The 27,775-nt window shown below is 35.9% G+C and overlaps 2 protein-coding genes across 3 annotated transcripts in view; both read left to right on the top strand.

The window, feature by feature from the left end:
- Positions 1-1,977: 1,977 nt before the first annotated feature.
- On the top strand, positions 1,978-9,714 carry LOC123556841 (glyoxylate reductase/hydroxypyruvate reductase-like). Of its 2 annotated transcripts, XM_045347876.2 has the most exons (4): positions 1,978-2,113; positions 4,954-5,185; positions 6,439-6,609; positions 7,893-9,714. In XM_045347876.2, exons 2-4 carry the CDS (start codon positions 4,966-4,968, stop codon positions 8,501-8,503), a joined length of 1,002 nt encoding a protein of 333 aa, XP_045203811.2. In that variant the 5' UTR covers positions 1,978-2,113; positions 4,954-4,965; the 3' UTR covers positions 8,504-9,714. The 2 variants fall into 2 exon arrangements, with proteins under 2 accessions (XP_045203811.2, XP_053399088.1); XM_053543113.1 differs by lacking the exon at positions 1,978-2,113 and having other exon boundaries at positions 4,812-5,185.
- Positions 9,715-14,655: 4,941 nt separating this feature from the next.
- Positions 14,656-27,775, top strand: part of LOC123556842 (protein Jade-1-like) — a 47,006-nt gene continuing 33,886 nt past the window's right edge. The window contains exon 1 of the mRNA XM_045347877.2: positions 14,656-14,786. The gene's annotated coding sequence lies outside the window, so the exon portion shown is untranslated. The remainder of the gene's footprint in view (positions 14,787-27,775) is intronic.

The following is a 27,775-nucleotide window of genomic DNA, read 5'->3' as shown; positions in this document are numbered from 1 at the left end:
TAAGATAGTAAATATATATGACCTACAAACCTCATAGAGTAAATCCAAGCACGTGTAACATCCGTAATTCGCTGTTATTGATCCATATAAGCAAACACTTATTTTTGTCTAAATATAGAATGACAGGTCATTAAAGCCTAATCACATACTCCCACGCTTTACTTTAAATCATTGCGACGTATTATGTAGTTCCTACTGAACTTATATATTTCGTAATCTCCCTTGTGTGTGTGTGTGTGTGTGTGTGTATTACTGTGTTTTTGTCAATTAACTAAACATCTTTTTTCCATATTTGTTCTTTAGAAGTTGTTATTAAACGTGAGCTTATCATGTATTTGTGTTAAAGGAGTAAATGAGTTCCCCCTCAATACATATATACATGTATTTGTTAACAATTGATTGCACTCTTTTTTTTTTTTGCAGGTTACTACCGGAACTAGTTTTGGCTTTATTCAAATTTATTTGTATATCCTCATGTAGTATTATATAATACCTTGGGTGAATAAAGTTATCTGTCTGTCTGTCTGTCTGTCTATACTTTTTATATGTTGTTACATACATCTTGTCTAATACTTACACACAAAAAAAATCAATTCTTTGTGTGTTTTTTCCTTTATTTGGCATTTTGGCTATAAATGGCCTTTACTATATCCTTAAGTGTAGCAATGGACGTAAAACTCATGTTTACAATAGAATCCGTATATCTACATTTCATATTCTATTATTATCACCAATTATATCAACAACGCATACTTTTAGGCAGGGCAGAATGAATGGAGATGAAACGTGACGTAATCCGATCTTGATTATCTGAAAAGGACAGAGTTAAAAAAATGAATCCAATGGCCAGTAAACACATTAAAAAGCGAGGTAGAAGTAGAATATATGAGATATATGAAAGAGGCCTACAGATAGATAAAATTTGATGTTCTGTGCTCTAAAAGATCCATATTTTTAATTCTAAAAGAACCTGAAAATTTTAATCAATTGTGGGTAAACCGTCTGATCATGTTTGGACTTTCTTAAGATACGATATATGAATCAGATCGTGATAATGATGATGTATTCTTAAACATAAACTTGTTAAAAATAGTTGAAAATAAAAACATTACCTGTGTATTGTTTTAAAAGTAAATTCATTTAACTTGTAATATTTAACGCTGAATTGTTCACGTTTTTCCTTGCTTTTTGTGTGTGTTACTGAAGGTGATATATGTTCAAATATTTTAAACAATTGGGAGAAATGCTGTAACCAGTTATATTTCACTTTATATAAATGGTTTTGGATTATGATATGGTTTCGTATTTGACATTATTATCTTTAAACAATAATATAAGAAACATAATGCATAAAGCATGAGATACGTTATGCTTGTGACGGTCATGTTATATCAGATTTGAAAGGTTTGCAGAGGAGTGTATACTTTCAAAATAAGCGTTGCAATAAACGGATGTACGGCGTTGAAACGAGTTAACGTAGAATTAATGCAAACGAAAGAGACAAAAAGCTTTTTAATTTACAACGTTTTGTTTGGCGACAATGTGGTCCTGGAGTGTGCTATAGTACTGTTCTTTAAAAGTTACTATTAGGTTTCAGCTTTGCTTGTCATTGTTGGTTAGTCAAATATTTTTAAAGATATTGACTGGTTCACCAATTCATATTTATTTATATCCGTTCTCACTTGTGTTGGAAAGACCTTAATACGTGCGTAATGTTCCTTCAAAGTCCTTTTTTGTCATTTCTCATACAAGAATACGTAAAAATGTTAACTTGTAGTCTTGAACTTGACTTTCTAGTTCGCTACGAAGTAATTGTGTTTCTAAGATGTTTGACAATGTTGTTTATATGCTGCTCTATAATATAGATTTAATATTTGGTCGTTTATCTCTGAAGATTTCGATACATTTGGTTATATAACATATAAAATCCTTTGACACGGAACGGATCGAATTGCGGATCTGTTCAAAGTTATGTCCCTTTTTTCGGAAGCCACCAAATGTAATTCAGTTGTTGACTCTCAATAATATATAGGTCTAATACGTCATAAATTACAGACAAAGGCAGTGATAATTTGTAAAATAATTGCCAGATAAAATAGTGATTAGGTAACAGGTGAGCAATCTATAACATGTTTTATTTGTAATATTATTAACATTGATATTAAGAAGTGAAAAATGTTGAATGACTTGAAAGAGTACAAAAATATGCAATAATTAAGGTAAGTGTCTGAATTGGCGGATTGGATTTAAATTATGAAGAGCGTTTGGATCGGTTTTATATGTTCACTGAATCAGTCTGAAAGAAAGGCGTTTAAGAGGTAATCTGATTGACACCTACAAGTGTTTGACTGGTCTAAATACAGTTTGAAAAGTTTTTCAAGTTATCTGATATTTCATCTACCAGAGGACATTCACTCAAGCTCTATAAACCTTCGTACACTACAGAAAGGACTTCTTCGGAAAAAATTTTCTCCATCAAAATAGCGAATGCACGGAATAAATTGCCAGAAAGGGTTGTAAGTGCACATACAATTGAGACATTCAAAAAAATAGTAAACCGCCCTGGAATGCAGCTAAGAGACATGGGACACAATTAAGAGGCTTTGTCTAAACCTTAAATTCCCATAAAAACTGTAAATGTAAATGTAAAGTAATGACTTGTCTATTGTCCGTATTTAAAAATACTGTGCAATGTGTAGCCTATATATCGATTTTCAGCAAAATCAAGTTAACGAGTTTTCACTACTACCATGTATACTAAGCCTATATGGTTGTGTATATTAATGGCACGCGATTTAAAGGTCCTTTTCTAATTATAATTAAGTTATTTATAAGAAATCACTTGTCCACATTAAACATACCTAAAATACATTGATGATAACCTGGTATTCTTCCTATATACTTCACCGAAGTACACAGACTATAATGAAACTTTAATTGTGCCCATTCTTAGAGACCCGGGGGTTGTTTGGTCATACTTACTTGTTTACTTTGTTCCAAATGCTTTAGGATAGATCTACAGAATGACATGTTACAGAGGTTGCTTAGCTATCAAATGATGAAATATTCAGATGTTGTAGTTTGTATTTTGCTAAACATGTTTGAAATTTGTAAATATTTGAAATGGGTTACTTTCGGTTTGAAGATACACATATAAGATACTGAATTATTTTTTTTGTTTCGTTTTCTTGAATTCCCTTTTTCTAAGTAATTGCTGAGCTTATTAATACTTCTGAATAAAGTATAATGTAGATCTATATGCATAGTTATTCTTGCACATGTATCAGATAAACAGCAGTGAAAAATGTTTAAAGAAAGAACTGAAATGTGTGTCTTTCGATCTTAAACATGGATAATGTACATAATTGGTGTATTGTCCATTGTGTTTATACATTGTTTTCTGATGTGCAGATTAATATGTGTCAAGATTTAAATGTGACTACACACTTATAAACTGTAATCTCTTTAGTTTCAGTTGTTCACTTTTAAAAATGTACAATGTTAACAAAATCTAAAAAAGATTCAAATTATATTTTTGTGTTAGCATAAACTATCTGCAAACTTTTGCACGCTTTCCTATGCAGTACAGTATATATTTATTTTTTACTTATATCAGCAAAACTTTAGGATAGTGTTTAACACCCCTTGATAATCGTCAGTCGAGGACATAATTTCTTTGTTATTCGTACACATATTAACAGTTTAAAAGCATGATTTTCATCATCAAACGTGGCATTTGTTGCTACAAAACGTAAGACTCCTTTGTTCCAAAATCATGAGTGTCTAAATTCATTACGTAACTTCCGTGCTGCACGACAAACATTATTCAGTGGTTTTAAATGTTAGTAGTGTACTATTATTCTTTAGTTAAAGCATTATTTTTGTGTCTTAAATGATGACAAAGCAAATTGTTGTGGTAGTTATTATTATCAGTTATTAAGGACTTGTGAGTTACGAGTGTATCTTTAATTAATGATTAACCTAATTAATGTATTAAAAAAATAGTTATTTCCCTTCAGGTGGTATCTTTAGACCTAGGCAGCCTCTGTTACTTGTTCATACAAATTAGGTTTATGTAATTATCATGAGGAATTATGATCTTTGAAGTAGAGAAACCTGAAACAAAACTTCGCTTGAGGAAAGGTTACACACAGTTATTCTTTTCACGAACAGTAATTAAAAACTATTTAGAAACCAATTAGGGCATAGCTAGAACATGTTCGAATGTATGTATCTGGAAGTCACATATGTCATGTCTGGAGGCATGACAATCCATCGATCTGTACTGACTATTTACTTTCTATTTTGAAGTCATTTTCATCGATATTGTCTAATAATGGTATCAGCTCAGCTGAGCAACCCAAGAAAAACCTGAAACAAAACTTCGCTTTAGGAGAGGTTACACACAGTTATTCTTTACACGAACAGTAATAAAAACTTTAGAAACCAATTAGGGATAGCTAGAACATGTTCGAATTTACTTACATGGAAGTCACATATGTCATCACATGTCATCTCGTTATTGCATTCAAAATCGTTTTAATGTTGATCATATTGACTCTTAATGTATTTGTAAAAGGCAAACATTTCAAAATAAGTGATCCGCTTAGACATAGCCTACATGAATATGCATAGCTACGCCAATACCAAAAAAACAACAAGGTGAAGACTGGCTAGCTCCTTACGTGTACCTTCAGGCAGTAAAATGAAGATAAGTTTTCAGTTTGGACTACCTGAGTGAAGTTGTTATCTTGAAGGCTATCTTCATGTTAACACACTCCACATCAAGGACAACCATATGAATACATTAGCTTATCTTTGCATTAACAACACATGAATGTGTCAGTCACTTTATGGGATATTGTCAAATTATATTCAATTAAACCCCGTTTTCGGATAAATACATATTATAATTTCAAGGTGTGGAAAAGTCTAATTATTTTCCGATTCCAGAAGGTGTTAAATATGAGTGCTCGTCCTAAACTATACATCAATCAAGGAATACCGGAAGACGGAGAGGCTATAAAGCTGTACCGTAAGCAATGTGAAATTACTATGTACGACGAGAAGAAAGGCGGTGTGGTTTCTGTGCCACGGGAAGAGTTCCTGAGATCAGTCAAAGGAGTGGACGCAATACACCTTGCGTACCCGGCAAAAATTGACAACGAAGCTCTTGATGCTGCAGGTTTGTTGAAGCTTTCTGAAATTATAGTTAACTGTATAATATGGTGGTGAGAAGTCCGATAGTTTTGGAGAGTTAAAGATGAGACGTGCCTGTAGTTTTCTCCAGTCCCCCAAATACCTACCACTAGCATTTTCATTTGTTAAAAGGTGGGACATTGCGACACCCTATGTTTCTGTGGACGGTCAGTAGATTTTCATGTTGAGTTACGTTACAAATAAGTGGCCAGTTAAACAAATCCTGTCTGGGTTTGTTCATGACTTTCCACGGAAATATATGGGGTCAATATGATAAATATGGAGATTCGGCTAACGTTTCGCCCCCACCCGCATTTATCCTACTGACCCCACATATTTCTTTCGAATGTCACTAGCAAATTCAGTAATTGAAGTGTCATCAAAAATCTATTCACCCCTCACTGTTGTGAGTAAAAAACCGCTCGTCGTCTAATAAAGCCATCCAGCTGGCTTGAGGGTGAGTGGTTCCATCCATCTGCCTGTCCGTTCCCTAGCTAATGTCTGTAGGGACATCTGGGGTCTTACTCCACCAACAGGGACTGGAAAGTCGCCATTATGACGATGTGACGTTAAACCCAGTAAAAGCATCTACATTGTATGCAAGAGTCGGTTATGTCTCTTCCTACAACCAGGTCTTTAGGAAGTCGTGCACGTATAAACCGGAAGTAATGGCGTAAAGTCATTTATCCGAATAACATAGAATAAAGCCTGGACTCGGCATACGGAAACGAAATTCATTTTAAAACTAAACGGCAACGTTAAGTAACGTACTACCTTTCTACAGATAAAATGTGATATTAAAAATATTGACATGTTAGGCAAACATCTTTAAAAAAGCTCACGGACCTATTAATTTCATTTCACCTTATTATAGACCATTTGTTATATAATAATTGTGGGAAGTGTCATTAAAATCTACATTGTAGAAAAAAAATCTATTCACGAAAATGTTATCAAAATTGTGATTCTCTCAAAGACTCACGTTATAAAAACTTGCCAGGGGTCCAAATGTTTCAGGTCAGTGTGGCAAAGAATCAAGAATCTTTAATACCTTCACATCCGTCCATTTCGTCAAAATACCACTCTCTATTTACAGGTAAAGGTTAGTGAATTGTTCAAATTTGTGATCTGTACTACAGCATTTATAAATATGTTTTGTAGTGTCTTATGTTAGATGTTGCAAGTTCTAACACATCTGATCTTAATGCCGTTTTAAAATGATCTCATACTATTTTGAAGGTCCTCAGCTGAAGGTTATAGGAACAATGTCTGTGGGTCTGGATCATCTAGATTTAGCCGAATGTTCACGTCGAAATGTCAAAGTAGGATATACGCCCGATGTTCTCACAGACGCCGTGGCTGAAGCGGCAATAGCTCTTACTCTTGCCACAGCTCGGAGACACAAAGAAGGTACATGTACAAATAGATACATATAGAAATTATCACAAACATTGCACATGTGTGAATTTGATGCAGTAAATCGCGATTATGCTCTTCAGAAATATCAAAAATGCAGTTTGTAACAGGTTTTGGATTTTTTTAAATAATTAACAATCAACTATTATACTATGTTCCAAAAGAAAGCGTGCGCTGTAAGATTCCCCCAAAATGTTCATCGTTGTATCCTGTTAAGTGCCAAATTTTGAAGATCTTTATTCACCTTTACGCGGATGTATTTGATTTATAAAATGTCAATGTTTATCAAATAATTTTGCAACCCAAAGAACAAGGGGTTGCAAATCAATGATTAATGTATGGGCATTAATTAGATTTTGAGAAATCAGAGTTACTGTTACACTTATCCTTAAGGTGCCCAATCCATGACGTTTGTAATATATGAATGAAAATAATGTAGCATTACAAACGATTTATTAAACAGCCGATAAGAAAATTAAGAAAGTATCTTAGATTGCACAGTATCACTGCGTTATAACTGTGTAGAATGATTTTCATGGGAAAACATCCGCCTGCTTGGCTCAAAAGGGTGATCGCATACGGTATCAACGGATCGCGAGGTTTTGAAACTGATCCTTGGACGATGGGCATGTTCTCTGTGACGATTTGATAAAAAGACATCGTGTCTGAAACCATTCATTCACCTCCCCCACCCCTCCCCCAACTCCTAATTCATGTGGTTACATTGGCAGTTACTTAGTATGTGTACAGAATCCAGCAACATTGGTTAGGTTAACAGCCCGCCGTTACACAGTTGAAATTCAGTTTGAATACGGCGCTAAACCCTGAACAGACAGAATCATAGGGAATGTCCTCGATCTTTAACAACGTGCAAGAATGGCACCTCTTGCTCTGCTTTCCTCACTCGCTTCGTTCGATCTGCATAACTACACTGACGGCGGAGTCCTATTTAACAATTTAGCTTATATATTATTTCTTCTTTTTACTTAAATTGAGTCAATTTATATTCTTTCCTAACAAAACTAAAGTATACCGTAATTATGTAATACATTTGTATATATATTTTCTATTGCGTGGTAAATTTTCCTGTACTGTATTCTTTATTTCTGTCTACAATTTGGGAACTGTAAACTTTTTGTAATAAGGAAATGATTGCGGCCTTGTTGATTTGTTTGAAGTCGAGTGTCGAAACCAGGTTTACTGTTTTTGAATGCCTGTTTTGTATTAATTACCTTTTCTATTGTTATTATATCGCTTAACCATTCCTTCTGTCACAGGTATGGCCGATGTGAAGAACGGAGTTTGGGGATCTACGTGGAGCAATTCTCTTTATCTCTGTGGAAAGGACATTAAAGGGTCGACTGTAGGAATTGTTGGATTGGGGCGTATAGGCTTTGAAGTTGCTAAACGCCTCAAGGCCTTTGGTATTAATCGTCTCCTGTACTGTGGCAGAACCCACAAGGATTATGCCTCTGAAGTTGACGGAGAATTTGTGGCCTTTGATGACTTGTTGAGACAATCAGACTTTGTTATAGCATGTTGTTCAATAAATCCAAGTAACCACAAACTATTCAACGCTGAAGCATTCAAGAAAATGAAATCGTCAGCGATACTGGTAAATGTGTCGCGTGGTATACTCATTGACCAAGATGCACTTTACGATGCCTTGAAGACTGGAGAGCTACACGCAGCTGGAATTGATGTAACAACCCCAGAACCATTGCCCGTCGATCATCCACTGTTAACGCTGCCTAACTGTACAGTACTTCCTCACCTTGGGAGTGCATCTATCAATGCACGGCACGCAATGGCAAATCTTACGGCACGCAATATTTTAGCCGGTCTGAAAGGAGATCCTCTGCCGGCACCAGTTCCTTCGCAAAAATAAACGATTGTTTTTTTTTTATAAAACTCTATCATACATTTAATTCATTGGTCAGACAGATTTAATAACCAGTAAACATTTTTTTCTAGCAGTAAATTTAACAAATACACCTTGTGTTGTTGATGTTTGTGAAGCGCTATGTTTTTTTTGTAAGATAACATATTTATTGAAGTTGGCTATAAAACATGTGGACAAGTAATTTGTATCCCATCGGTGACTGACTGCACCCCACGTATTGCTGATTTATTCCTACACTGTTATGAACGAGATTTCATACTCAGTTTGTCCACTGATGCGCAGTTTGACATTATTGAAGCTTTGGATGGAAGCTCGGGGTACCTTGATGATATTTTAAATATGGACAACCTATATTTTTCAGAAATGATCAAACACATTTATACAAAAGATTTACAATTTGACTAAGCTAATACCTCAGATTTGGAAGCGTCATTTTGGACTTACATTTAACAAATATGATAAAAGAGACGATTTGTCAAGTTCCCCAACCTGGATTGGGATGTCCTTCAAACGACATCATACGGTGTCAATATTTCACAACTTATTCGTTTTGCAAGAGGTTGCTCAAAGTAAGAGGATTTTAATCATCACCAAAAGCTGTCATATTCGAGCTAAAATCCGGTGTTGAAAAACTGAATACGGACTCTGGCAAAGTACAGTGCGTAACAATTGTGCAACTGAACCAAAAAACCTCACGCTGGTTTCTTTAGTAGTTTAGGTCTTGTATCAAATTTTAAAGCTCCTTAGAGAAGGTCGGTTCTAAAACCTATTCTGAGTTGTGCAACGTCAGTCAAAACAGAAATTATCGTCCTGGTGTGTGAGTATACTCTTCTAGAGTGAGGCGATTGATAACGATAATGTTGGTGGTGATAATGATGATTATAATGATGATGATGATGACGATGATTTTGGTGATCCATGAAGATTCAGCTCAGATCTACATAAAGAAGGGAACAGTTATGAGAAACTTTTCTTACTTCTAGCCATGAGCTATAAAAATGTTCCCCAGTGTTTTCGACGCTTTAGGTCAGTCGTTTATCAATAATACGGAATATGTCTCACTAATTGGGTGATTTTGGCCATAAACCAATATGCAACTCGCTTTTGTCGTATTAAAGACTGAATTGGCAGTCTGAAAGAGCTATGTGAAAAAGTGCTATGTATACGTAATAAATTCACAATGAAATTTAAAGAAATGTGGTATTTTTTGTATTATATTTGTAACTTCTTAGATAAAACGTTCAGCCATGCCATACAAAATTCAATCTTAACGTCTTTTAATTAGATTTTGACCCCGCCTGACCCAGTTTCGAACTTGGCCTAGAGATCATGAAGATAAACATTCTGTGCAAGTTTCATGAAGATATGATCATAAATGTAGCCTCTATGTTGTTAAATAGCTTTTCCTTTGATTTGACCTGATGGTCTAATTTTTGACCCGACATGACCCAGTTTCGATCCAGGCCTAGAGATCATCATAGTAATCATTCTATGTAAGTTTGTATCAAATCAAAGTATAAATGAACCTCTATATGACTGAAAGGGCCAAAATAGACAAGAGCTCGTAGAACACGAAATGCCCCCCTTGATGCATTCGGTAAATTGCACAAGGAACAGATATTATTTGGTCACTGTACACAAAAGTTCTACTGTTCTGGGTCAATATGATCTTGACCTTTGACATATTCACCTCAATCAATAGGGGTCATCTGCTGGTCGTGATCAACTTTCCAAATAAGTTTCATGATCCTAGGCCCAAGCGTTCTCAAGTAATCATCCGGAAACGGTTTAACAGTTCCAGGTCAATGTAACCTTGACCTTTTGTCAACTGACCTCGAAATCTATAGGGGTCATCTGCTGGTCATAACCACCCTCCCTATCAACTTTCATTATCCTAGACTCAAGCGTTCTTGAGTTATCATTCGGAAATCGTTTAACTGTTCCAGATCAATGTGAACTTGCCCTTTGGCCTACTGACCTCAACATCAATAGGGGTCATCTGCTGATCATGATCAACCTCTCTATCAAGTTTCGTGATCCTAGGCCCAAGCATTCTCAAGTTATCGTCTGGAAACGGTTTAACTGTTGCGGGTCACTGTGACCTTGACCTTTGACCTACTGACCTCTAAATCAATAGGGGTCCTCTGCTGGTCATGATCCTAGGCCCAAGGGTTCTTGCGTTATCATCCGGAAACCGTTTAACTGTTCCTGGTCACTGTGACCTTGACCTTTGATAAGCCCCATGTGGTTCTGGGAATAGGGGTCATCTGCTGGTCATGATCCTAGGCCTTAGGGTTCTTGCGTTATCATCCGGAACCCGTTTAACTGTTCCTGGTCAATGTGACCTTGACCTTTGATCAGCCCCATGTGGTTCTGGGACGCTCTGTGTATGAAAAGAATTGGAACCACTGCCTTACCCTTGCAGTCATCTGCTGGTCATGACCAACCTCCCTATCAACTTTCATGATCCTTGGCCCAAGCATTCTTGAGTTATCTTCAGGAAACCGTTCAACTGTTCCGGGTCACTGTGACATTGACCTTTGACCTACTGACCTCAGAATCAATAGGGGTCATCTGCTGGTCATGGTCAACCTCCCTATCAACTTTCATGATTCAAGCGTTCTTGAGATATCATCCGGAAACTGTTTAACTGTTTTGGGTCACTGTGACCTTGACCTTTGCCCTACTGATCTCAAAATCAATAGGGGTCATCTGCTGGTTATGTCCAACCAACCTATCAGCTTTCATGATCCTAGGCCTAAGCGTTCTTGAGTAATCATCCGGAAACGGATTGGTCTACATACAGACCGATCGACCGAAATCTGCAAAACAATATACCCCTACTTCTTCGAAGGGGGACATCAAATTTTTGCCACTTTCAGGGGCAGTAACTCTAGAACCCATGATGGAATCTAGCCGGTTTTCGAAAGGAACCGAGATCTTATTGTGTCTTAAGTTGTGTGTAAGTTTGGTTAAAATCAAACATAAAATGTCACTTCTATTGTGTTCACAAGGTAAAAATTAACAAATTTTGGCTTTTTCAGGGGCCAGTCAGGGGGGCGTAACTCCGGAACCTATGAATGGATCTAACAGATTCATCATGGCATCCAAGAGTTCTTGTTGTTAAAGATATTTTGCAAGTTTATTTCAAATCAAACCAAAAATGAAGTCTCTATATGGCTGCAAAAGCCAAAATAGCAAATTTTGGCCCTTTAAGGGGCCATAACGCTGGAACCCATTACGGGATCTGGCCAGTTTTCGACAGGACCCTAGATATTATGCCAGTACAAGTTGTGTGTAAGTTTGATTAAAATTGATTACAAAATGTGGTCTCTATTGTGTTCACAAGCCAAAAAATAGCAAATTTTGGCCCTTTAATGGGCCATAACTCTAGAACCTATGAAGGAATCTGGCCACTTTTCCAAAGAAACCGAGATATTATGCCATTTCGAGTTGTGTGTAAGTTTGATTAAAGTTTATTAAAAACTGTGGTCTCTATCGTGTTCACAAGCCAAAAATAGCAAATTTTGGCCCTTTAAGGGGCCATAACTCCGGAACCAATGATGGGATTTGGCCAGTTTTCGAAAGGAACCGAGATATTATGCCAATACAAGTTGTATGCAAGATTGGTTAAAATTGATTGCAAAATGTGGTCTCTATCTTGTTCACAAGAAATTGTGAACGGACGGACGAAGGACAACGGACAAAATGCGATCACAAAAGCTCACGCTAAAAAGTGGAAACTCCACAGCTCGCTCAACATGACAAAAACCAAAATACTGCAGGCTCGGTTTGACTAAGCCTGTTCATGGACGGTAGAGGCATGCTACCGTCCACGCCCTCTAGTCCCAGGTTGAGCAGAACTCAACATTTACACATTCTACAAGTACAAAAATAATTTAGAGACATCCGCAGATGTGTTCATACGGCGGTGCACATGGAATTTTCAATGATACACTTGCATATAATTCCATGGAAAGCGGCGTATGGTCCCCAGTTAAAATAATGGGTTTACCCTAAACGAGAAAACAATGAACAGAACTAAACAAACTGGAATTTAGAAAGGGGATCTGAGGTTATGGAGCCTGCATATCACAGGAACTGCCAAATGTATTGCTTCCTGAGCTGTCCTCCTTTGCACCTGCTTTCTGTTCTTTCTTTAAAAGTTTTAGTATACCGTGTATTATTTCCTTTGTAATGTTCTTTCGCATTTGCTTTTTTCGTTGCTTTTTATGTACAGGCATGTTTTCAGTCTGCATTTACTGCTGTCAGACACTGATGTCATTTGTTTTTTTTTCTTTTTGCCATAGAGAAGGCTATCTGTTGTCAACTGGAGGATACACTGGTTGGACAGATTAGACATTCAAGCGTCAGTATGAGCCGAGATCTGGTTGCAGTAGAAACAATGCTTTGCTTGTTTGTTTTGTGCTGTTTCAAATAAAAAAAGTATGTATTTTCTTTTACTTTCAAGAGGAAGGAGCTTATATGCCGCATCAACCTTTATGGACGTGCTAACAGCCTTCATTACTTGGAAAAAACAATGCCTTTTTGCTCAGTTTATAGTGTATATTTATATATTTCTTAAAATAGAAAAAGTGGAAACTCTACAGCTCGCTCAATGACAAAATGAAAATGTTTCAGGCTCGGTTTGACTGAGCCTGCTCATTGACGGTAGTGGAAATTCATGCTACCGTCCGCGCCCTCCAGCCGGTGTTGAACAGAACTCAATATTTGCACTTGTTACAAGTACCAAACACAATTTAAAGACATCCGCATATCCGTGTTGCCAAGATTTGCACCTTCTATACAGTTATTATCTTACACTGTTTTATATGTCTGTCAATACTATTTTTCTTATGTGCTTCATTTTTACAGGTTTGTGCTTATATGCTTCTGTGTTTATGTAAATTTGCTTTTAATTATATAACCATGTCATTTTAGTCAAACTACCCTTAATCGTTGTAACTTAGATTTTGTAATATGCCTTAATTATCCGCTTATCTTTCCTTTTTGCCACTTTGTTTCTTGTTAATTTCTGTTTTCTGTTGTTTGACTGAAAATAACTCGTGCACAAAGTTCAATGTACCTTGTATCTAAATATCTATGTCAATTAACGTCGCTGATCAGATGTTAAATCTTTTATTCGCTCTACCCTCCTCTGACATTTTTATTATTCATTCTTAACGATTCATGTCGCACAGGCTTCTTCTGGAATTTTCAGTTTAACTATTTATGTACAAGTCATTCCACTTTGTGTTCACTTTATTATCTATATATTGATGACTCATTTTTGCTATAAAGCATATCCTAGTTTTGAGACGTCATGTATGTCAATAATATCAGATTCTTGGACTGGTTGCAGGTGAAGATGGGCATATCCGGCTCGAAGGTAACTGTTTAGGCTCTGTCGAGTTTCTGTGTAAATAGTTAACCGAGAGTCAGATATTCCCATCCACACCGACAGCCAGTGGTAGAATTATTAAAAATGAAATAAAACGAAAGACTTTCTTTATAGCACTTTTTTCTTACATTAGCATATTTTAAAAAGGGTGGGAAATCAACGTCCATTAAGAGGAAAGACGTCATGACGTTTCAAAGACAAAGAACGATGTTTAGTTCCGGTTTTGTTTTATCATTTTGCAGCATAACGTTATGTATTTTTCATGAAATAACGTCTTTGGAATTGAGAAATATACTATAAGAAATAATTTAAGGAGGAACTATCAAGGTATTTGATTTCTATCTCGCGTTTATGTAATAAACTATGAATTACTGCATATTTAATCGTCTAAATAGATGTAGTTTTTTATCCGCCATTAAAGCACGAGAGTCAGCTCACACCCCAGAGTGTAAGATGGAGTTTTCTAGCCCCATTCTGGTATGCAAGAAATTATTTATATTCTATGGTTTTCTATAAGGTTTCATCACAAATACTGATAAACAGGGTGTTTGCATTATTTTAAAGTCTGGGTTACTCTGGCTTTTTCATAATTTTCTTTACTGTTACTTTTAGTATTTTAAGTAACAAGCAATTGTTACCCTTAAAAGTAACACTATCCCTCTGCAAGTAAATTGTCATTAAATATTTAGTAGTTTTATACCTAAGGTACGGCACAAGCACGGAATTTATAATCTTTTCAATTCTCGAATGCAAATATCGCGAGAGTTCAAATTATGTCGCCATTTTTCGCCATTTGCATGGCGCCAAGTCAAATACAAAAACGTTAGTGGCCAATTTCAAAATGACGAAACATTGAATTTTTATTTGGTAAGAACCATCGAAAGCAAATTTCACTGCTTCTAATATAGAATATCATTTTCCTAAATTGAGTGACAGTGCAAATCATAAAACGATGTTGAAATAGCAGGAATGGTGTTTTCATTTTTCGTCCAAACGTTGTTTACATATTTGTATGTCATTAGTTATTGTGGATAACAGACTAGAAAATCATTGAAATATATGTCGACTGACATAGTCAGTGTGGAATAAGGCAAAGCCATAAAGTGAAGTCAAAGAAATCTGGAAAATACTTTAAACTATTCACTACTCTAAAGAAAGTGTAAATTGGGGAAAACTTCCATACCAAACTAACAGTGTTCTGGATACCATAACTAAATATGGTGTTTTATTAGTCCAACTAATTGTACGCTAGTCACAATATTGTGATAATTTTTCAATAGGTCTATACCTCTACTCCACTAGTCCAAATAATAGGATGTTTCAGCGTGATAAATTTTGACTTGCTGTCGCTGACTCGACCAAACTTATTCTGCGTATTTTAGAACTTTGGGGATGTTGGGAAATCCAAAACTGAAATCAGTTGGGAATGTTTCCTGGTACATGTGCAGAGCTCTGCTGAGGTTGCGTTTTTGCGCCATTGGCGCAAAAAAAATATGAATGGCGCAGCAGATTCCGCGTCGATGGGCCTTTGACGCGCCAGAAAATCTGAAACTCGAACCCGATAACAATCGCTAGTTTGCCGGTCTTGCACGGTAGATAGACATGCCTCCAGGGGAGATCACTGTGACGGATTTGAAAAAATAATGTGTCGTGATAATTGCACCATAATTGTATCAAAATGGCGGCCGCACTGAAAGGAAAAGCGATTTTGCACAAATTTTTCAGTCCTCCTGCCCCTAAGAAAATGAACCAGACTAGTTACATTGGGGAAAGATACAAATAGAAATGATACATTGAACAAAAGCGACGATTCAACTACATATGTCGCTGAACATTAAACAACAACCCCAGAATCACAGAGTGATCTGACCCCCACCCAGTCAAGTAATTTGAGTAGAGCGAAAAAGTAAGAGTAAAACATCAGACAAACAGAGCTTTCAGAAGAAGTTATTGGTTGAGTATACATGTTTAAGTTATTAAGGAAAAGAGAATAAATGGCATGAACTTTGTGTATAGTTTTACATTTTAAAAAAAATGCATAAGAAATGTAAAGTCTTTTTAATGTAAAATTGGTTCTTTTTGAATGGCCCCAGAAGTTTCAGAATGGCCCAGGGGTTCCATTTGACCCGGGACCCCGGGTCTGGACCCGGGAGATTTTCAAAAGACGCTCAAAGGACCCGGCATGATAATTGCCTGTGCGTCACTCGGGACCCGAGACATTTTCCTTTGATAATCCTTCCTCTTATCAGTCATTTCCTACAGTAAAACTATTTCCACGATAAACACGTGCAAAATAAACACTCGCGGTCATGCCCTCCTGCCTTTGATCTTCTGCTAAATCCCGCCCTTCATCCTATGGACATGCCGCGCTGATTTTTCTTTATCAGCAAGTTACGTCACGGCGAGTGCACATAGGTAATGAGAATCAATGAAGTGTTAACATTAATTGATAAAGCGTTACCGGTATTGAGCCTGCATACTGACAAAAAAGGCGCCAATTATTAAATTATCGTAATTATAAGCGACCAGCTGATTACCGAGCATGTAAAAAGTGCCTTGCAAGATTTCTTCATGCAAACTTTAATTTAGACCATTGTTTAATGATCGTACCTTAATTTCAACAAGAAAATACAAAAATTTAAATGAATTTGGAAAGCATATAAAAAGCTGGGTATTTTTTTTTATTTCGATACAATGTCTAGTTTTACATTTGCATTTGATAGACATATCAACTATTGAACAATCTGAACCAAAATGCAAGTTTAAAAGCTGTGTGTAGCTTCTGAATTCATTTATTTCCAATCTATCTTAGTTGCGCAACCAAGATAGGCAAAGGGAGGTAATAATAATTTTTCAAACTTGCGTTTCTAATGAATTCCATCTAAATACATAATTTTTAATGCAAATATTTTACAAATATATTACAATATGTCTAATATTTATACATTTCCTTAGGCAAAGTATGTTTATCAAATTTATACTTATGATAAAATAACTCTATCTTGGTTGGGCAACCAGGATAGGAAAATGAAATTTTAAAAATACCTCCAGTGAAAATCTAATTTGTATTAAGTGTTAAGTGAACATAAATGAGTGTAAATGATCAGATGCTAAAGTTTCGAACAAATCCGTTACATGGCCAAAATCTGATTATCCACCTTTAAAATGAATTTTGATAAATATTAATTTACAATATGAGATTATATGACCTGAAACAGAAATTATTATGCTGTAACATGTTCTTTGGTTTAGTAGCTATTAATTACCTAGTATTACTATGTAAGAAAATATAGTCAATTGTATCGATGTGTTGGGGCAGGACTCTTGTATTTTGAAAAAGGACCCTTCAAAATTTAAACCCAAGGGTCCTGGGACTCTTGGGTTTTCAGGTCTAGTGGAACCCCTGATGGCCCCATGTTTTCAGGGTAGATGGGCCATGGGCCCATCATGCTGAAATCCTCGGCAGAACTCTGCATGTGCAAAGTTTTTGTTATGATTTCATCTCTGAAAATGAATTTATGTTGACATTAAAGCATAAACTTGCCTCACTGACATTTTATGAATGTTTATTTTGTTTTGTTTCTGTGATTTAGTGAAATCGGCAGTCTGTTAATTAACTCCTGGCTTAAAACTACTACTCAGAAACAACAATACCAAAAATATTAATAAATTTAATGATTTTAAGATGTGTCACAATTCAAAATATATTTGATCAAATGATTCAATAAACAAAGACAGATTATAAATTTATAAGCTACAACTGCTTACATAGTAATAATCACATGTTCAACTTATGGAAATGAAATCCATTTGTAAGGTAAAGTTCAAGTGTTTAACTAAACTGTCCAAATTCCATTAACACCCGCCAAATAACAGCCAATAAAACAAAGCAAAAGCAAAACAATAACTTAAGAAACAGTTCTTCTTTACCTTAATAACAATGACTTGAAACTTTTTAAAACTTTTCTGCTTGTGACACTTCTGACAAAGAAACTACTAATTGGCACGAAAACCTTGGCGGGCCTCTTAAATACATAATGATGACCAATGAAATTGACCGTATTATACATGAAGCTTGACCAATGAACCTCGATGAAAGAAATAAATTAGAAGGTATGGACAAACTAAATACAAGGCGCTGTCGTCATTAATTAAATATTTTAATATACTATTAACCCTTTACTCCATACAGATACAATAGTATTGATTATTGATACCCAATACACTCAGTAGCATTATCTGTACACTATCTCCATACAGGTTATTGGAGAAAAATGCAAAATTTATACCTGTGTTACTCGGATCAAATTTAGTCTATGAATACTTGTTTTAACCATTTAGTGTCCAACATAATTTATTTTTAGAATTAAATTTCCTTTCTGATGGTATATTTTTCATAATTTTGTGATAACTATTTTTCACAATAGAAAGCTACAAACCTAAGACCTTACAATATTATTATAATTTAGCTGTTTTATGCATGTGATACAACAGAAAAGAAATATTTTTACTGTTACAAATGCACAATTTTATTAATTGAAGGTAACTGAAAGACTAGAAAGGTCTATATTAAGTGATTTTCAAAATAAGCAAACCCATTTAATTAATCATTAAAATCTACACCCCTACCAAACTTACAGAACTTCATAGATCATAAAATTAATTAATTACATAATGTTTTGATAAGAAGCACTGATCAAAGACACTTTCTATAAAATTTGTTGATCCACATCATAAATAATGATGCAAACAACACCCTAATTGCTTTGTTTTGACAGCTGTGCACAATAAACACACTTCCAAGGGGTCCAGGTCAATTAGCATAAATTCCATAATGTTGACAAGTGATCTATGGATTTTAATGGTTGTTATGGTAACCACACCTTTTATTACACCAATCTTATGTCTCACTTTTACATAATTTGCCATAGTTGAATGATAGAATGCAAATAATAACTTGTTTTTGGGTCACCTATGTACTTTTCCATCCATCAATAGCTGTCCTAATATGTATATAAAGTCAGTGTGATTTTCAGAAAATGCCACCTGAATTAAAAGTGATAATTATCAATAAATTACAATTATAACCACAAGTTTTTCTGAAACTGATCTTTTATTAACAGTTTAAACTTCACAAATATGCTTTTGTGGGCTTCATTGCCAATATATTTTATTGGTATTTTGCATTTAAACTATCAGTGTAGTAGAATGCGATAAAAGGAGTATCTATGGAGTAATGCATAGATGCGTTAAAAGGAGTATCTATGGAGTAATGCACAGATGCGTTAAAAGGAGTATCTATGGAGTCAAGGGTTAAAATAGTCCGTTTATTGAAACCGGTGTCTGGGTAGATACCCGCACCCTGTCACATTATATTTTTGAAGATTTAAGTCTCTTATTTAAAATTATGAATTAAATTCAACCCATTTGGAGTTTCTACATAAATATTAATGTTTAATTTATTAAAGCAAGTAAGTCTGACCAGTATATTATGACTTTTTGGATTTTTTAATGTCTTTGTTTTCCTAACAGTAAAATGCAGATACTGGTAAGGCTTAGAGAGATGACAACTATAAAATATCAGGTCATAAAATAAGTCATCCAGGTAAGCCAAATTAATAAGGCTACTCCTCCGCATACAACATAGGAAGGACCTTTTCTGTGGTGAACCTTCCGCAAGGTTTCTACGCGGCGATTTTCAACATTTCAACTATTAAAAAACAAAGCATTAGTGACATTTTAAGATACCTGAAAAGAATATCCATTTTTTCCTTCCATTCAATTGATGATTATGTGAATAAACGGCAAAACACAAGTTTGTCACTGTTTTAAACAACGCACCAAAAAGTTAACACACATTTTACATGGCTCCGCTTCATGTCATGTGATCGATAACGACCAACCACACTGTCAGCTGTACTGAGTGTAATGGTGGACATGTAAATACAGCAAGTAGCCAAGATGAAACATATAGTGTTTACGCTTTATTAACGTGTTTTACTGTTGTGTTTAAACCATAAAATGATTCAGTTTTATGTTCACGATTTCATCGTTATTTAGTATATTGCCTAATCGTGTTTTTACCTATATTCACCACAGAAAATGTCTTTACTGGTTTTGACATAATATCACGAAAATATCTCAGAATCAGTTCTGACGTCAAATTATTTGGACTAGTCTTTTATATACTGATGGTGACCATTTTAAAATGCAATGTAATGCTCATTTCCATCCTCAGAGACTTTCGACTGCCATACCAAACATTCCATAGATAGCTACAGAAGCCAGTTAGCAGTAAACCGTTTTATATTCTGCGACTGTGTAAACATAGGTCATTTTAAACTCAATTTTAGATATATTTTTTAATGAAAGTGTAATACTTTGTCATAAATGTGAATAAATAAGAGCGATGGAATTGATACCAGTAACAGAATAGGTTTTATATTTCACTAATAAACTGCATGGGTGAAGCCGGAAATTCCGGTTTTATGGAGTTCTCAGGGGTCGTTTTTCCAGATCGTGTACATCTGTTGAGATTTTCGAAGGGGATGTGGGGTAGACAGACTGATCAACGGAATCCCCGTTTGGTCGGTGAAAGATAGAATGAGAATTTTGATTGGTCCGCTAAATATTACTGTCCAACGAAATAGCGCGTTTCAAAATAAATTTGGCTTGCTCCCCAAGATGGACGCTCCGATAAAAAATTGAAGATAAACAAAGGATGTTGCCGAAAATGAAGTTTTTACCTGTAGGGTACAGCACAAAAGATCTAGAAGAGACCAAGAAAAACAAATGGAGGTGGGAATGGCAAAACGAATGCACAGTGCTTAATGGGACAAAATTTTCCCCAAGGTATTCTGGGGCAGAGCCATACCTTATTTTGTGAACATGACACAATATGATCTGATCAGCCCTCTTAGAAACTTACTGATAACCAATCCATGTAGACAAATTGTTCTGGCCCAATATGAGACCTGTTATCCAAGTTTAAAACAAACCTAAAAAGCTTATTTTGAGTAGTTTGAAGTCTGTTTTTAAGATTCTGACTCAAACCAGGGTACCAGAAAGAGCAAGCATAGTCAAAATGACATTGAACCAAGGACATCACCAGTAACTTCCTAGTGTGCATAGTAAGAAATTTACCTTTTCTATACAGAAATTTTAACCTGGAGTTAGCTTTAATGATTACAGACCAAGCAATCGTTTCACCTGATAACTGTTGATCCAGTGTAGCACCCAGGTACTTCACTGTTTCGGAGGCTGAGATATCAACACCATTACAGGTAATAGCCAAATTAGAACCATTTCTAAGTTTTGGCTTGGACCCAAACAAAATAGACTCTGTTTTGCCCAAATGCAAAGAAAGCTTATTATCCACAAGCCAGGCACTAATTAGTTCGAGATCCTTGGATAAGATAGCTTCAGTTTCCGACTTACACTTACCGGTTAGCAAAATTCCAGAGTCATCAGCATATAAAAGAACCATGTCATCTACAACAGCTGACATATCATTCACATAGATTAAAAGCAACAGCAGACCGAGGATAGACCCTTGCGGTACACCACAGGTGACCGGTGCCACAGAAGACAGTGAGCCTGAAAAATCGACCAACTGATGTCTATCAGATAGATAAGACCTAAACCAGCGTTACTGCATAGGGCATCATCATGAAGACCCACAGCTTCTGAGTTTCGTTAGTAAAATACCATGACTGACTGTGTCAAAGGCCTTCTGCAGATCTAGAAGTACCATTCCGACCAAGTTACCTATGTCCATGTTGAAGCGAATAAAATCAGAAAGATGAATAAGGCAAGGATCATTTGAGAACCCACGTCTATATCCAGCCTGAAAACTGTAGAGAAGCTTCTTTTCATAAGATAGGCTTCTACCTGGTCATAAATAACCCGTTCAAAAAATTAGATATAATACTAAGTATCAACACAAGCGATACGTATAGCATTGATACAGGGATGAATTTTTAGCTCGACTATTCAAAGAATAGGGGAGCTATCCTACTCGCGTACCACCTCAAATATTTTCGAAGTCCATTGAGATATTGCTTTCATATTTTGCATACTTGTTTACCATCATGACTCCAGTCTGTAAAAAGGAGGAGGCAACTCTATCAAGCATTTTGACAGACTTATGGCCCCTTTTCGACTTAGAATAAATGTTGAAGTTTAGAATAAATGTTAAAGTTTGTGTACCACCCCAAATATTTTCAAAGTCCATTAAGATTTTGCTTTCATATTTTGCATACTTGTTTACCATCATGACCCCAGTCTGTAAAAAGGAGGCAACTCTATCAAGCATTTTGACTGAATTATGGCCCCTTTTTGACTTAGAATAAATGTTAAAGTTTGCGTACCACACCAAATATTTTCGAAGTCCATTGAGATTTTGCTTTTATATTTTGCATGCTTGTTTACCATCATGACCCCAGTCTGTAAACAGGAGGAGGCAACTCTATCAAGCATTTTGACTGAATTATGGCCCCTTTTCGACTTAGAATATGCTTATTGTAATTTTAAAGTTTTACTCATTGCTTATTAGCTCATCTGATTTTTTGAAAAAAAATGATGAGTTATTGTCATCACTTGAGCGGTTGTCGGCGTCGGCGTCGGCGTCGGCGTCTGCGTCGGCGTTGCCTGGTTAAGTTTTATGTTTAGGTCAGCTTTTCTCCTAAACTATCAAAGCTATTGCTTTGAAACTTGGAATACTTGTTCACCATCATAAGCTGACCCTGTATAGCAAGAAACATAACTCCATCTTGCTTTTTGCAAGATTTATGGCCCCTTTTGTACTTAGAAAATATCAGATTTCTTGGTTAAGTTTTATGTTTAGGTCAACTTTTTTCCTAAACTATCAAAGCTATTGCTTTGAAACTTGGAATACTTGTTCACCATCATAAGCAGACCCTGTACATCAAGAAACATAACTCCATCTTCCTTTTTGCAAGATTTATTGCCCCTTTTGGACTTAGAAAATCAGTTTTCTTGGTTAAGTTTTATGTTTAGGTCAGCTTTTATCCAAAACTATCAAAGCTATTGCTTTAAAACTTGCAACACTTGTTCACCATCATAAGTTGACCCTGTACAGCAAGAAACATAACTCTGTCCTGCTGTTTGCAAGATTTATGGCCCCTTTTGGACTTAGAAAATATCAGATTTCTTGGTTAAGTTTTATGTTTAGGTCAACTTTTTCTCTTAAACTATCAAAGCTATTGCTTTGAAACTTGCAACACTTGTTCACCATCATAAGCTGACCCTGTACAGCAAGCAACATAACTCCATCCTGCTTTTTGCAATAATTATTGCCCCTTTTGGACTTAGAAAATCATTTTCTTGGTTGAGTATTATGTTTAAGTCAACTTTTCTCATAAACTATCAAAGCTATTGCTTTAAAACTTGCAACAGTTTTTCACCATCATAAGTGGACACTGTACATCAAGAAACATAACTCTATCCTGCTTTTTGCAAGAATGATGGCCCTTTTTAGACTTAGAAAATCATGGGTAGGACAATATTTCTATTACACAAAAAAAATCAGATGAGCGTCAGCACCCGCAAGGCGGTGCTCTTGTATTATACTATCAAGCACTGAGAATAGTCGAGCGCGCTGTCCATTGACAGCTCTTGTTAAAAGCCCTACCCAAGAGCTTCAAAACAAAGAGTTACTAATACGTTTAGGTGGTATTTTCGCTATACATGTACATTATATATATGCAATGAAATCGAAATTTAAAGATACATAACGAAACTTTAAGCATTTTAAAAAGCTTTTGAAAAGTCATAAAATAAAACAACACTGTTTTGTGATAATTGACCTAACATTAATTTTGAAATACAAAGGTAAAAAATAAAGAGCTAAGTTTTCATGTTTTAAAAACATCTAAGTTGTGAAAAATGCCCATTAAAGGGAGATAATTCAAAAATGGCAAACTATATATAAAGGTGTAATTTTATAGATTGAGCAATTACTTTTGCTTTGAAAATGTTCTTGAAAAATGGTTTAATAAAACAATTTAATGAGAAGATTAGAAACAATTCTTGATTCTGAGTGATATTAGGAAGTATCTAATACTGGTTCAAGAGCAAATTGCATGGTTAAAGTATCACATGAAATAGAGATTTTAAAAAAATGGCAACTAATTATGGCACTTTTGGCTATAAAATGGCTCCAAGTTTTTGCAATTGGCTAAAGCCGTGGCTACAAGTGTGAAAGAGCCAAAGGAAGCCCTGCAGTATTGACTTCCGCACACAAAACTGTAAACTAAAATTGGACAAAAATGGTTAACCATGGAATTTCTGTGATCATGTTACCTTGTCTCATTAAAAAGTTTGGACCAGTGGTAAACAAGTCGGGCTAGTAACTTCCCTTTTCAACTGGCCCTGCTGGCTAGTAGAAATATCAGCTTTAAGTCGACCCCTGCTGACACGTATTTTGGCCAAATTATGCCCCCTTTTGGACTTAAAAAATCCTGGTTAAAGTTTTGCATGCAAGTTACTATCTTCAAAACTAATGCAGATATTGAATTGAAACTTCACATGACTGTGTCTTTGGGGTTATAAAACTAGGTGATAGCATCAAGTCTTTGCAGATACTGGATTGCAACTCTGTAGATATTTTAACATTTAGTGTAATTGTCCTGCTTCTGGGACAAAAATTCAAATAGTCGAGCATTGGCTGTCTTACGGAAAGCTCTTGTTATTGATTTTCTAAGTATAACACTTACTGTTTTAGACATGTTTGCAATCAACAGACGCTTTATCATGCCTTTCAATTATGCAGTATAAGGGGAAATAATTACAATTTACTGTTTGCAAAACCAGTTCCGTACCATAATATTAACTTAATCGATTTCGGACCCTAATTATAGACCAGTTTGAAAAATGGGACGTTGATAGCACCAGGTCCCATAACTCTGACCTTCATTTTGGCCAAATTATGCCCCCTTTTGGACTTAGAAAATTCTGGTTAAAGTTTTGCATGCAAGTACATACAGCTAGTACTAAAAGGCATATAGATTTGAAACTTATTTTTTCTTTTTCTAGGACAATTACCAACCTTACTGGGTCAATTTCCATAACTCTGACATGTATTTTGAGCAAATTATGTCCCCTTTTGGACTTAAAAAATTCTGGTTAAAGTTTTACATGCAAGTTACTGTTTCCAAAACTAATGCAGATATTGAATTGAAACTTCACGTGACATTGTGTCTTCGGGGTTATAAAACTAGTTGATAGCACCAAGTCCCATAACTCTGACCTTCATTTTGGCCAAATTATGCCCCCTTTTGAACTAAGAAAATCCTGGTTAAAGTTTAGCGTGCAAGTACATACAGCTATTACTAAAAGGCATATAGATTTGAAACTTATTTTTTCTTTTTCTAGATCAATTACCAACCTCACTGGGTCAAGTCCCATAACTCTGACATGTATTTTGAACAAATTATGTCCCCTTTTGGACTTAGAAAATTCTGGTTAAAGTTTTACATGCAAGTTACTCTCTCCAAAACTAATACAGGTATTGAATTGAAACTTCACATGTGCCTTTTAGGTTATAAAACTAGCAGCAAGTCCCATAATTCTGATATGCATTTTGGTCAGATTATGTCCCCTTTTGAACATAAAACTCTTTTGATATTTAACCTTAGTTTTTATCGCCCGTTTGAAAAACGGGAAGTATTATGGGAACGCCCCTGGCGGGCGGGTGGACGGCGTCCACAGACTTTGTCCAGAGCATATCTTCTACATGCATGGAGGGATTTTGATGAAACTTGGCACAGTTGTTCATCATCATGAGACGGAGTGTCTTGCGCAAGAACCAGGTCCCTAGGTCTAAGGTCAAGGTCACACTTAGAGGTCAAAGGTCAAATTCAAGAATGACTGTCCGGAGTATATCTTCTTCATGCATGGAGGGATTTTGATGAAAGTTGGCACAATTGTTAATCATCATGAGACGGAGTGTCATGGGCAAGTCCCTAGGTCTAAGGTCAAGGTCACACTTAGAGGTCTATGGATACGAGAATGAAAACTTTGTCCGGAGCATTTCTTCTTCATGCATAGAGGGATTTTGATATAACTTGGCACAAATGTTCACCACCATGAGGCGGAGTGTCATGCGCAAGAACCAGGTCCCTAGGTCTAAGGTCAAGGTCACACCTAGAGGTCAAAGGATACAAGAATGAAAACCTTGTCTGGAGCATTTCTTCTTCATGCATAGAGGGATTTTGATATAACTTGGCACAAATGTTCACCACCATGAGACGAAGTGTCATGCGCAAGAACCAGGTCCCTAAGTCTAAGTTCAAGGTCACTCTTAGAGGCCAAAGGTCAGATACAAGAATGACCTTGTCCGAAGCATTTCTTCTTCATGCATGGAGGGATTTTGGTGTAACTTGGCACAATTATACACCATCATGAGAGGAAGTATCATGCGCAGTTCCTTTCTTTAGAATTACTTCCCTTTGTTGTTACTATAAATAGCTTATATTGTAACTTCTTCCTTACTAGTCGTAGGGAAAATTCGAGACCACTTTTCTGTAGTACAACATGCATGCTACATCAAATTTTGAGGTGTATTTTGACCAATCTCTACCTGGTAAAGTTTTTTGTGTGGACTTACAATTTTTTTATGGATTTTTTTTTTTTTTTTTTTTTTTAAAGATTAACTTCCCTTAGTTGTTACTATAAATAACTTATATTGTAACGTTTTAGCTCACCTGTCACAAAGTAACAAGGTGAGCTTTTGTGGTCGAGTGGCGTCCGTCGTCCGTCAGTCCGTGCTTGCGTAAACTTTTGCTTGTGACCACTCTAGAGGTCACATTTTTCATGGGATCTTTATGAAAGTTGGTCAGAATGTTCATCTTGATGATATCTAGGTCAAGTTCGAAACTGGGTCACGTGCGGTCAAAAACTAGGTCAGTAGGTCTGAAAATTGAAAAACTTTGTGACCTCTCTAGAGGCCATATTTATCATGGGATCTTTATGAAAATTAGTCAGAATGTTCACCTTGATGATATCTAGGTCAAGTTTGAAACTGGGTCACATGCGGTCAATAACTAGGTCAGTAGGTCTAAAAATAGAAAAACCTTGTGACCTCTCTAGAGGCCATATTTTTCAAGAGATCATCATGAAAATTGATCTGAATGTTCATCTTGATGATATCTAGGTCAAGTTCGAAACTGGGTCACGTGCGGTCAAAAACTAGGTCAGTAGATCTAAAAAAAGAAAAACCTTGTGACGTCTCTAGAGGCCATATTTCTCAATGGATCTTCATGAAAACTGGTAAGAGTGTTCAGCTTGATGATATCTAGGTCAATTTTGAAACTGGGTCACGTGCGGTCAAAAACTAGGTCAGCAGGTCTAAAAATAGAATAGCCTTGTGACCTCTTTAGAGGCCATATTTTTCATGAGATCTTCATGAAAATTGGTCAGAATGTTTACCTTGATGATATCTAGGTCAAGTTTGAAACTGGTTCACGTGGGATCAAAAACTAGGTCAGTAGGTCTAAAAATAGAAAAACCTTGTGACGTCTCTAGAGGCCATATTTCTCAATGGATCTTCATGAAAATTGGTAAGAGTGTTCATCTTGATGATATCTAGGTCAGGTTCGAAAGTGGGTCATGTGGGGTCAAAAACTAGGTCAGTAGATCTAATAGATCTAAAAATAGAAAAGCCTTGTGACGTCTCTAGAGGCCATATTTCTCAATGGATCTTCATGAAAATTGGTGAGATTTTCAGCTTGATGATATCTAGGTCAAGTTCATAACTGGGTCATGTGCAGTCAAAAACTAGGTCAGTAGGCCGAAAAATAGAAAAACCTTGTGACCTCTCTAGAGGCCATATTTTT

Source organism: Mercenaria mercenaria, chromosome 5 (assembly GCF_021730395.1).
Source record: "Mercenaria mercenaria strain notata chromosome 5, MADL_Memer_1, whole genome shotgun sequence".
Lineage (NCBI taxonomy): Eukaryota > Metazoa > Mollusca > Bivalvia > Venerida > Veneridae > Mercenaria > Mercenaria mercenaria.
Note: the sequence above shows the minus strand (reverse complement) of the source record. Positions and strands in the feature narration are given on the sequence as shown.